The following is a 12,616-nucleotide window of genomic DNA, read 5'->3' as shown; positions in this document are numbered from 1 at the left end:
GATGTGTATATGTGTGTGTGTGTGTGTGTGTGTGGGTGTGTGTGGAGATGTGTATGTATGTGTGTGTGTGTGTGTGTGTGTGTGTGGAGATGTGTATGTATGTGTGTGTGTGTGTGTGTGTGGAGATATGTATGTGTGTGTGTGTGTGTGTGTGTGTATGTGTGTGTATGTGTATGTGTGTGTGTGTGTGTGTGTATGTGTATGTGTGTGTGTGTGTATGTGTGTATGTGTGTGTGTGTGTGTGGTTTTTTACATTAACAGTCCCCCCAGAGAAAGCTTTAAAATTAGGATCACACACAAAGTGGTCAGACAGCGTCTATGGAAGGGAATAAACAGTCAATGTTTCAGGCTGAGACCCTTCATCAAGACTAGCCCAGTCCTGATGAAGGGTCTCAGTGCAAAATGTCATCAGTTTATTCCCCTCCATAGATGCTGCCTGACTTGCTGAATTCCTCCAGCATTTAGTGTCTGTTGCTCAAGCTTTCCAGCCCCTGCAGAATATACTGTGTTTAAAATTAGAATTATTCTGTACTCAAATGTTTTATCAATAGCACTTTCTCTGAGGGCTGTCAATTGTGTAGGGTGATATAGTTATCACAGTTTTTTAATTATTTAAATGATGAATTATATCTCTCACTTTCCTTGCAATGAAGTCAGCATTAAGCAAACCAATACCAACTATCCAAGAAACACACACAAAATGCTGGAGGAACTCAGCAGGCCAGGCAGCATCTATGGAAAAGAGTGAACAGTTGACATTTCGGGCCGAGACCCTTTAATAGGACCAAAGAAAAAAAGATGAGGAGTAGATTTAAAAGGTGGGGGAAGGACAAGGGCAAACACAAGGTGATAGGTAAAACCAGGAAGGGGAGGTGAAGTACAGAGCTTTCACCAAGAGATTGGTGAAAGAGATCAAGAGCTGGACAAGGAGGAACCTGATAGGAGAGGACAGAAGGCCATGGAACAAAGAAAAGGGGGACGAGCACCAGAGGGAGGCAATGAGCAGACAAGGAGATAAGGTGAGAGAAGGAAAAGGGAATGGGGAATGGTGTAGGGGTGGGGGGGGGGGCAGTTAGGATTATTACCAGAGGTTTGAGTAATCGATGTTCATGCCATTAGGTTGGAGGCTACCCAGACAGGATATAAGGTGTTGTTCCTCCAACCTGAGTGTGACTTCATTGCAACAGTAGAGGAGGCCATGGATTGATATATCAGAATGGGAACGGGAAGTGGAATTAAAATGGGTGGCTACTGGGAGATCCCGCCTTTTCTGGGATGCTCGGCGAAGCGGTCTCCTAATCTATATCAGGTCTCGCTGATGTACAGGAGGACACACTGGAAGCACTAAACACAATATATGACCACAACAGACTCACAGGTGAAGTGTTGCCTCACCTGGAAGGAATGTTTAGGGCCCTGAATGACAGTGAGGGAGGAGGAGTAGCGGCAGGTGTAGCACTTGTTCCAATTGCAAGGATAAGTGGCAGGAGGAAGAAATGAACGGACAAGGGAGTCTCGTAGGGAGCGATTCCAATTAAACTCTTCCAATTAGACTATCCAATTAAGCTCTTAGCTGAAATCAAGGGTGGGTCTTTCTGCATTGGCGTTTCGGAAGCGCCTTTCTCATTTCCACAAGGTTTTTGTTGAATTGACTTTCCATTTTGAATACAAAAGATAGGCAGATCATCTCTTGGGTGATAGGACAATGATACCTAATGTAAACAATGACAAATTTACTATTTTAAAGGTGGGTCTTATCACAGTTGCAAGAATTATATTGCAAAACTGGAAAAAACCCAGATGTGAAGGAATGGACTGAGGAAATGATTAAGATTTCATCATATGAACACATGTTGGGAAGAATTAACAGTGAGGGAAAAGTGCAAGATGCGTGGGATCAATTTTGGTTGTATGTTAATTTAAACTTAAATTAGAACTTCTTTCTGTTTCTAAGTTTTACTTGTTTTCCTGTCATGGGATGGCTGTGTAAATATGCTCTACACTATCTGCTCTGTGATATGCCGTGCTGCTTTGTAAGATAAAAATAAATAACAATAAAAATTTGAATTACAAATACAATGTTGGAAAGTGTATGGTCATACTCTATGGTAGAAGAAATAAAGGCATAGGCTATTTTCTAAACGGGGAACAAATTCAGAAATCAGAGGTGCAAAAGGACTTAGGAGTTTCCGTGCAGGATTCCCTGAAGATTAACTTGCAGGTTGAGTCAGTAGTAAGGAAGTTAAATTCAACGTTAGCACTTATTTCGAGAGGACTAGAATATAAAAGCAAGGATGTGATGCTGAGGGATAATTAGGCATTGGTTTCAGACCGCATTTAGAATATTGTGAGCGGTTTTGTGCCCCTTATCTGAGAAAGGATGTGCAGGCATTGGACAGGGACCCAAGGAGGTTCATATGAATGATTCCAAGAATGAAAGGGTTAATATACGTGAAGCATTTGATGGCCTTTACTCACTGGAGTTTAGAAGAATAAGTGGCGGACCTCATTGAAACCCTTTGAATATAGAGTGGACATGGAGAGGATATTTCCTATAGTGGGGGAGTTTAGGACCAGAGGGCACAGCCACAGAATATAGGTACATCCCTTTAGAATAGAGGTCAGGAGGAATTTCTTTAGCCAGAGGGTGGTGAATCTGTGCAATTCATTACCACAGATGGCTGAGGAAGCTAAGTCATTGGGTTTAGTTAAAATGAAGGTTGACAGGTTCTTGATTATTAAGGTTACAGGGAGAAAGTGGGAGAATGGGGTTCAGAGGGATAATAAATCAGCCATGATGGAATGGTGGAGCAGACTCGATGGGCCAAATGGCCTAATTCTGCTCCTATAACTTATGGTTTTACTAGCTCGAACTTTTGGCAATAGCAATCATTCGTTAGCACAGATGCTGGAATCGCTGACAATCTGCCTCGGCTGGAAGGGCTGTTTGGGTCACAGGATGGTGGGAAGGGACGAGGTTTACTTTCATACAAGTCACACTGGTGCCCAAGAAGAGCTGTGTGAGCCACCTCAATGACGATCAGCTGACGCCACCAACATCTACAGTGATGAAATGTACTGAGGAAGTCGGTCACGGCTAGAATTAGTTCCTGCTTGAGCAAAGGACCGGGCCCTGCTACTACAGCAGACGCAATCTCATTGGCTCTCCACTTGTCTTTGGATCTCCTGAACAGTAGCAATGCCTACATCAGGAGCTGTTTATTGATTACAGCTCAGTGTTTAACTCCATCACACCCTCAGAACTAATCAACAAGACACAAATCCCATACAATCACGGGGTGAATGTGCCAACCCCTTACAGGCAGTGGCGAGAATTGAACCCCAGCTCTGTAAAGCACTACGCTCATGTCTATGCCACCTGGCCACAAAGCCCTTTGACTTTGACTTGACAACTCAACTTTGACTTTGATTGATATTTTAAAACTTATCAATTCAGCAGATTTTTTTTTCCCCTGTTGTGCTAAGTCCTGTTTGCATTGAGCCATAGAATTTGGCAGACAAAGCTGTTTGAAGATTGCCCAACCTAACGATATCAGGCTATCAGCTGTGAGAAGCTACAGGGCAGAGCAAAGTGCATGCTCCAGAGTTACATCCCGATCCGTTGTTTTTACTGTCCTTTCCTGCAGTTTGTCAGCAGTTCCTTTCCCTCAGCTAAGCGAACATGGCCTGGAATCACTGGGGCTGGCAGTTCTGCCTCCCTGTTCTGTTCCCTCTGGTCAGATGTCACCCACAGTGCTTGGATTTCAAGCCCCCCTTCAAGCCAGCAAGGGCTCTTGCATTCTGCACACTCTATAGTGAGTTTGGCTGCTGCGACTCTGCCAAAGACAGGGAAATCCAGAGCCACTTCTACCGAATCATGGACAACTTTGATTACTCCCTGTATGCCAGCTGCGCTGTGCAGATCCGGGACATTTTATGTGGGGTAAGTGTCTCTGAGAGATCACTACTAATCAATGTCTTTAGACACAACTGTTTACAATGTCCTTCTGGTTACCTTCACTTCTTACTCCCTCCATAAACTTTGGTTCATCCAAAACTCTGCTGTCTCCACTCCGACTCACCCTCATCGCCTCCACACTCAGCATGCAAAATGGGATTAATATACAACATAGAAAATTCAGTACAATCCAAGCCCTTCAACCCATGATGTTGTGCCTAAACTTTAACCTTTAACCGAGATCAATGTACCCTTTCCCGCCCACATAACCCTGCGTTCCATTTGTACGCCTATTAAGTCTATTGAATGTCCCTAATGCACCTGCTTCTCCCCCCGCCCCTGGCAGTACGTACCATGCACCTGCCACTCTCTGTGAAAAAAAAACCCACTTCTGACATACCTCCTATACTTTCCTCTAATCACCTTAAAATTATGCCCCATCGTATTAGACATTTCTGCCTCAAAGTAAGGAGATGGCTGTCCACTTTATCTATCCTCTTATAATTTTATACACCTCTATTAAGCCATCTTTCATCCTCATTCTCCCCAAAGAGGTAAGCCTAACCCTAGCTTGCTCAACTTGATGGCATGAACATTGACTTCTCTAACTTCCGCTAATCCCCCACCTCCCCGTTATTTATTTATATACATACATTTTTTCTCTCTCTCTCCTTTTTCTCCCTCTGTCCCTCTGACTATACCCCTTGCCCATCCTCTGGGTTTTTCCCTCCCTCCCCCTTTTCCATCTCCCTGGGCCTCCTGTCCCATGATCCTCTCATATCCCTTTTGCCTATCACCTGTCCAGCTCCTGGCTCTATCCCTCCCCCTCCTGTCTTCTCCTATCATTTTGGATCTCCCCCACCCCCTCCCACTTTCAAATCTCTTACTAGTTCTTCCTTCAGTTAGTCTTGACGAAGGGTCTCGGCCCGAAACGTCGACTGTACCTCTTCCTAGAGATGCTGCCTGGCCTGCTGCGTTCACCAGCAACTTTTATGTGTGTTGCTTGAATTTCCAGCATCTACAGAATTCCTCGTGCTTGCTCAACCTGACTTGAACTGGTAAAATGGTGCCATTACATGGTGACTCGTTGTGTGTGGCTTCGATGGGAATCATCAGATATTCCTATTTAGGATTACCGCAGTCACAGCCATGAGTACTTCAGTAAGCAACATCATTTTAAGACATTTAAAAATGTATCAATACTCATATTCGATGTAGCTCAGATGGCAGAAGCTAGTTGCGAGGGCAGTTCCCCTTCAAGAAAACGGAAGTAGGGATGCAGCACCAGCCTACAAGTACGATTGAAATGCAGAGGCCTTAGACTGCCACTCCTAACTATCCTGCTGATGAATGCACAATGGAAAATAAAATTGAAGACCTCAGAGAAAGATTGTTGCACCAGAGGGATATCAGGGACTGCTGTGTACCCTGCTTTATGGAACCATGGCTCATATCCATAATTTTAGATGTAGTGTTGCATCCCAACGACTTTATCATTCTCTACCAAGACAGAACCGCTCAGTCTTTTAAAGACCAAGGAGGTGGAGTATGCTTTTCGATTAACTCATTGTGGTGCATAAACATGGTGGTTCCGTCTTAGTCCTGCTCACCTGACCTGGAACATCTAGCGGTCAAATGTTATTCATTTTATCTGCTAAGGGAGTTTTCTGCCGTCATCCTGGTCGCGGTGTACATTCCACCTCAGGCCAAGGTCAGGCAGGCACCGGAGGAGCTGAGCAACGTAATCAGCAGGCACTGAACTGTGCACCCTGAAGTCTTCCCTATTATTGTGGGGGATTCCAACCAGTCCAGCTTAAAGAAGTATCTGAACGACTACCACCAACGTATCACCTGTGGAACCTGAGGAGCCAACACACCTGACCACTATAGTGCCACCATCAAGACTGCTCACTGTGCTACCCCATTCCCACATCTTGCAAAGTCTGATCACCTGGCTGTACTTCTACTCCCAGCTTAGAGGCAGAAAAAACCGCAGCATCAGTACTGAGGATCAAGATGTTGACACTCAGGAATTTGAAACTGCTCACTCTTTCCACTACTGATCCATTGATGAAGACTGCTGCATGTCCCCTCGACTTCCCCTTCCTGAAGTCCACAGTTAATTCCTGGTCTTACTGAAATTGACAGCAAGGCTGTTGCTGCATCACCTCTCAAATAGCTGACCTATCTCGCTCCTGTACACCTCCTTGTCACCATTTGAAATTCTGCCAACGATAATTGCGTTGTTGGCAAATTTATAGTTGTCCTTTGAGCTGTGCCTATCCACACAATTACTGGTGTAGAGAGAGTAGAGCAGTGGGCTAAGCATGCACCCTTGAGCTAGCTAGGAGAAAATTTGATCTTCGATCCTCACAGACAATGGTTTCCTGGTGAGGAAGTCGAGGACCCAGTAGCAGAAATATCGGAGCCTGTTGATTGGAACCGAAGGTATGATTGTGTTGGACAGTGAGTGTAGTCACTAAACAGCAGCTTGATGTAGGTATTACTATTGTCCAGGTGACGCAAGGCTGAGTGGAGAGCCAGTGGGATTGCATCAGGTATAGACCTATTCTGGCGATAGGCCAATTGCAGTAGGTCCAGTTCCTTGCTTAGGCGGGATTTGATTCCAGCCATGATGAATCTCTCAAAGCACTTCATCACTGTGGATGTGAGTGCTACTGGGTGATAGTCGTTGAAGCAGCTCACCGAGCTCTTCTTGGGCACTGGTGTGATTGTCATCCTTTTGAAGCAGGTGAGAACATCCAACTGCAGCAGTGAGAGATTGAAGATGTCCTTGAACACTCCCACACATGTTGGCACACGTTTTCAGAGCCCTACCATGTACGCCATCAGGGCTGATGGTTCACTCTCTTGAAAGGTGTTCTGACATCAGCCTCCAAGGCAGAGATCATAGGGTCACCAGGTGCTGCACATAGGTGTACTTTTATTCTCCCCTCCAAAGTGTGCATAACAGGTGTTAACTCATCTGGGAGTGAAGCACCACAACCACTCACAGTATTAGGTTTCGCTTTGCAAACCCTGAAAGAGTTGACGTCCATCTGATTCTGCCTCTAACCTCACTTGAAATTGTTTTTCCTCTTTAAAGTCGCCTTCCGTAGGTCGTACCTGGACTAATTGTATAGTTCTGGATCGCTGGTCTTGAAAGCCACAAACATTGAGCCCCCAATAGACTATAACTCCATCCATGGCTTTTGGTTTGGATATGCCTGGTATGTTCTTGAAGGCACACGCTCATACTCACAGGCCTTGATGAAATCGGAGACAACTGTGGCATATTCATTCAGACTTGAGGATGAATCCCTGAATATTGTCCAGTCTACTGCCCTCCTGCCTCTCAACACATTGATGTAATTACAAAGAACTCACGACAGAAGCTCTACTTCATTAGAAGTATGAGAGACTCTAATTGGCTGCATCACCGTCTGGTCTGGAGGGACAACTGCACAGGATCAGGAAAAGCTGCAGAAAGTTGTAATCTCAGACAGCTCCATCACGCGCATTATGGGATGCATCCACAACACCTTCAAAAGGCGAGGCTTCAAAAAGGCGACATCCATCATTAAGGATCCCCATCAGCCAAACATGGCCCCTGCTCATTGCTACCATCAAGGAAGAGCTACGAGACCTGAAGACACAGAGTTAACTTTTCAGGAACAACTTCTTCCCCTTTGCTATCAGATTTCTGAATGGACGATAAATTCATGAACATTGCCGTAGGATCTTTCCCTGTATTTTTGCACTACTTATTTAATTATATGTGTAAGACCATAAGACCATAAGATATAGGAGAAGAATTAGGTCATTTGGCTCATCAAGTCTGATTCACTATTTTATCATGCCTGATCCATTTTTCCTCTCAGCCCCAATCTCCTGGCTTCCTCCCCCACCCCCACCCCCGTATCTTTTCATGCCCTGACTGATCAAGAATCCATCAACCTCTGCTTTAAATATATGTAAAGAATTGGCCTCCACAGCTGCCTGTGGCAACGTTCCACAGATTCTCCACTCTTTAGCGAGAGAAATTTCTCCTCATCTCCATTCTAAAAGGACACCCCTCTATTCTGAGGCTTAGACTCTCTCACCATAGGAAACATCCTCTCCAAAAACTCCATCGAGGTTTCAGCATTCGATAGGTTTCAATTAGGTCACTATTCATCCTTCTGAATTCTAGTGAATGCTGGCCCAGAGACATCAAACACTCTTCATATCACAAGTTGTTCAATCCCAGAATAGTTTTTGTGAATCTCCTTTGAACCCTTTCCAGTGTCAGCACAACCTTTCTAAGAACAAGGGCCCAAAACTGTTCACAATACTCCAAGTGAGGCCTCACCAGTGCCTTATAAGGTCTGCAATATAAAATCCTTGCTTTTATATTCTAGACCTCTTGAAACAGACTCAATCTGCAAAATATATACAGCATATAAACTTCTTATTATAATTTATAGTTTTTTTTTACTATGTAGTAACTGTACTGCCGCCAAAAAACAACACATTTCATGACATATGTTAGTGATATTAAACCAGGTTCCGATTCTGATTCTTATTCTATCCTCACAAAATAAGCTCTCAGATCCAGGCAGCTTCCTGATAAATCTCCTCTGCACACACAAATTTTTAAGAACAGCTTCTTCCCTTCCACTATTTGAGTTCTGAATGGACAATGTTGTTTTTTGTTGCATATTATGCTCCAACCAACAAGCCACAGCACATTTCTAATACATTTATATTTGTATACTAGACAAAGGGGTGACCCGTTGGGACACCCTTTGAGAGAAGGGTAGTGCAGTCTGATGTGACCAGAATGAACATTAAATTTTCCTGAATGCTATTGGTATCGCTTTGCTTTGGAAACTGAAGAAGAAAACCTCAGTTTATTAAAGAAGAACAATGCGTAGCAAAGCAAGTATAGCGCCTCCTCGTTTAATGAAGGACACTTTTGATGGCAGCATTTCTGGCTTATCTGCCACCCTTGTGCCTCTTGTTGTCATTCTGGAGACGTGCAGTCCTTTCATCCCCCGTCTCTTCATCTCTTCTGCTGTTTGTTGTTTGTCTCTGATCCTGGAGACGTGCATGCCTCTCCTCCTCTGTCTCTTCTTCTCTCATCTTTTTTTGTCCTGACTCTTTGATCCTGGAGTCATGCGGCCCCGGCCTCATCCAATTTTTGTTCTCTCCCTCTCCTTGTCGCTTCCTGAGGACGTTTGGTGTTATCTTTTGACCATAATGTCCCCCTTCCCTTTCCATGCAGCATAATTAGGCTGACCATTTCTTTTTTACCCTAATGCTGGATAGAAGATACGAAGCAGTAACACCAAAGGATGCTGATTATTGTTGATGATATGGTTGGCGCTCTCTTGAATGGACGTGATATAGTCACTGCTGTCCTTTGACTGCAGCAAAGGGTTTTATGGGTGCCTCGAAGTATGTCAGTACAATAAAATTTAATTATCTCTTATTGATGGATGGCAGTTAGATCTGTCCCAATCCTGCACATGCTGATGATGATTAGCAGATGTGACCACTTGAAATAGAGCTGCCCTGCCCTTTTGCTCCAGTAGGTGTCGCTGCTGAGGCTGGCCATGCGCATGCGTTGGGCTGTCGCGTCTCGATTTCCATGATGGCCAATCAGCTCTCGGTTGAAAGCCAGCCTGTTGGTTTTTGGCAAATAAGCAATTTTATACGAATATATAACCCTGAACTTTGCCTGCATTCTCTAAGTTAGTGCATTTTAATTCGATTTAGCCAAAAAAAAGTGCCACCGTAATGCACTGTTTGCGCTAGTTGGAGGTCACAAACAGACAAACAGACAGACAGAGCATGAGAGTTTTAGTAGTATATAGATGGCAAATAAAGTTGATCTGTGATCCTTGATCCTAAATATATGTGAACAGTTACTGGTTTGTCAGGTACTTTCACTCCATCTGCAAAAAACCTGATTTCCCATTTTAATTCCAATCACCATTTCCATTCTGACACGTCAGTCCATGGCCTCTTCTACTGCCACGATGAGGACATCCTCAGGTTGGAGGAGCAATATCTTATATTCCACCTGGGTAGTCTCCAACCTGATGACGTGAACACCAAATTTTCCCACATCTGTTAATTTTTGTCTCTCCCTCTTCCCTCATCTTCAATTCCCCACTCTGCCCCCCTTACTTCTCTTCTCCTCACCTGCCTATCACCCCCCAGTGCCCATCCTCATTCTCTTTCTTCCATTGGTTCACTCTCCTCTCCTATCAGATCCCTTCTTCTTCAGCCCTTTACCTTTCCCACCTATCAGCCTTCCCCAGCTCACCACCTGGCTTCACCTATCACCTTCTAGCTTTACTTCTTCCCCTCCTATCTTCATATTCTGGCTTCTTCCCCCTTCCTTTCCAGCCCTGATGAAAAGTCTCGGCCCGAAACGTCGACTATCGGTTTCATTTCCATTGACGCTGCCTGACCTGCTGAGCTCCCCCAGCATTCTGTGCATATTGCTCTGGATTGCCAGCATCTGTAGAACCTCTTGTGCAGTTTGTCACTGAGGTTGCATTATTATGCATTGAAGAATCACAGAGGCACACTCCTGGGGCTTTACAGCACAGAAACAAGCCCTTCAACCCAACTGGTCCATGCTGACCATCGTGCTTATTTACACTAATCCTAGTTGCCCGCATTAGGACCATACTCGAAAGTACTTAGCCTAGTTATTGTCTGTTCAAATGCATCTTAAATGGAGATTCAGATACAGATTTATTTGTCACATATATATTGAAACACACAGTGAAACGCATCTTTGGTGCTAACAACCAACACAGTCCAATGATGTGCTGGGACAGCCTGTCAGTGTCGCCGTGTTCCCGTGTTCCGGGACAGCATGAGGTTCTTTCAGGTCCCACCACCTCCTCCAGAAGCACGTTCAAGGGAGGAGAAGATGGCGGTGTGACGGCAGCGCGCGCGGCCACTTCGGTGATGATGTCTGTAATCTGTCAAGTAGGGGACTGTGCACAATCCTGATTTGATGGAGACAGACGTGAGAGTACGGAGGAACATCTGGAGAAGTTCTGAAATGCCCGCTTCGCTGCCGCTGCTACTGTGTGGTAACCGGAATCTCCGGAGCTGAAGGGCTCGAAATCTTCAGCTTTGCGTGTTTCAGTGGCCGGGGCGAGGTCAAAGCTGCTCGGCATAGGATAGCGCTCGGGAGGCTGTATCGGAGGGGCTGGTCGGAGGATCGAAGTTTTCGGATGGATGGACTCAGTGTCGGCTGTGGTCGGCTGCTTCCAAGGCAACGGCAAGTTGACGGTGCCTGGAGGTTTATGGCAGGGAGTTTCTCCCTTTTGCCGCCTGCTATTGGGGACTCGGGAGCTGATCGACTCAGGGACTTTTGAGACTATTTTTACCGTGCCCATGGTTTGTTCTTCATCAAATTATGGTATTTGCTTTGCACTGCTGTAACTATATATTATAATTATATGGTTCTGTCAGTGTTAGTCTTTGGTCTGTCCTGTTTTCTGTGATATCACTCCGGAGAAACATTGTATCCTTTCTTAATGCATGTATGCATTTCTAAATGACAATGAAAGAGGACTGAGTGTTCTCATAATCTAATCTAGTCTAAGATATCCACCATTCTCTGTGTAAAAACTTAACCCTCAGGTTCCCTTTAAAACAAATTCGGTGCTATAGATACAAATCAGTGACTAAAACAATTACTTCACTACAAATAGACAATACACATGAAATCAAAATGTTTACATTTCTATCAACGATGGCACTAAACCCCCGCGGAGCCCAATGGTCCTGGAATGCCTCCAAGGTCGCCGTGGACTGCACGTGTTCCTTCTCAATATTTACCTGGGCACAAACTTGTTCGGGAGCTGCTCCAGCCTATGGTCAGGCCACACTTAGATCCCCTCCAGTTTGCCTACCAGCCCCGACTAGGAGTTGAGGATGCCATCGTCTACCTGCTGAACTGTGTCTACGCCCACCTGGACAAGCCAGCGAACACTGTGAGGGTCATGTTTTTTGACTTCTCCAGTGCGTTCAACACCATCCGCCCTGCTCTGCTGGGGGAGAAGCTGACAGCGATGCAGGTGGATGCTTCCCTGGTATCATGGATTCTTGATTACCTGACTGGCAGACCACAGTACGTGTGCTTGCAACACTGTGTGTCCGACAGAGTGATCAGCAGCACTGGGGCTCCACAGGGGACTGTCTTGTCTCCCTTTCTCTTCACCATTTACACCTCGGACTTCAACTACTGCACAGAGTCTTGTCATCTTCAGAAGTTTTCGGATGACTGCCATAGTTGGATGCATCAGCAAGGGAGATGAGGTTGAGTACAGGGCTACAGGAGGAAACTTTGTCACATGGTGTGAGAATTACCTGCAGCTTAATGTGAAAAAGACTAAGGAGCTGGTGGTAGACCTGAGGAGAGCTAAGGTACCGGTGACCCCTGTTTCCATCCAGGGGGTCAGTGTGGACATGGTGGAGGATTACAAATACTTGGGGATATGAATTGACAATAAACTGGACTGGTCAAAGAACACTGAGGCTGTCTACAAGAAGGGTCAGAGCCGTCTCTATTTCCTGAGGAGACTGAGGTCCTTTAACATCTGCCGGATGATGCTGAGGATGTTCTATGAGTCTGTGGTGGCCAGT

At 45.2% G+C, this 12,616-nt stretch overlaps 1 protein-coding gene across 5 annotated transcripts in view; it reads left to right on the top strand.

Moving 5' to 3' along the window:
• Window positions 1–3,612: 3,612 nt before the first annotated feature.
• The window catches only part of hhipl1 (HHIP-like 1), a 46,478-nt gene continuing 37,474 nt past the window's right edge, over window positions 3,613–12,616 (top strand). For all 5 annotated transcript variants that reach the window (XR_010017617.1, XM_063045365.1, XM_063045355.1 and 2 more), the window contains exon 1: window positions 3,613–3,943. Coding sequence is in view for 4 of the 5 variants with exons in the window: in XM_063045365.1 (XP_062901435.1) it covers window positions 3,683–3,943 (261 nt within the window). In the remaining variant the exon portion in view is untranslated. The remainder of the gene's footprint in view (window positions 3,944–12,616) is intronic.

The sequence above is a fragment of the Mobula hypostoma genome, chromosome 1 (assembly GCF_963921235.1).
Source record: "Mobula hypostoma chromosome 1, sMobHyp1.1, whole genome shotgun sequence".
Lineage (NCBI taxonomy): Eukaryota > Metazoa > Chordata > Chondrichthyes > Myliobatiformes > Myliobatidae > Mobula > Mobula hypostoma.
The sequence above is the reverse complement of the archived record's forward strand: the minus strand, read 5'-3'. Positions and strand labels throughout refer to the sequence as shown.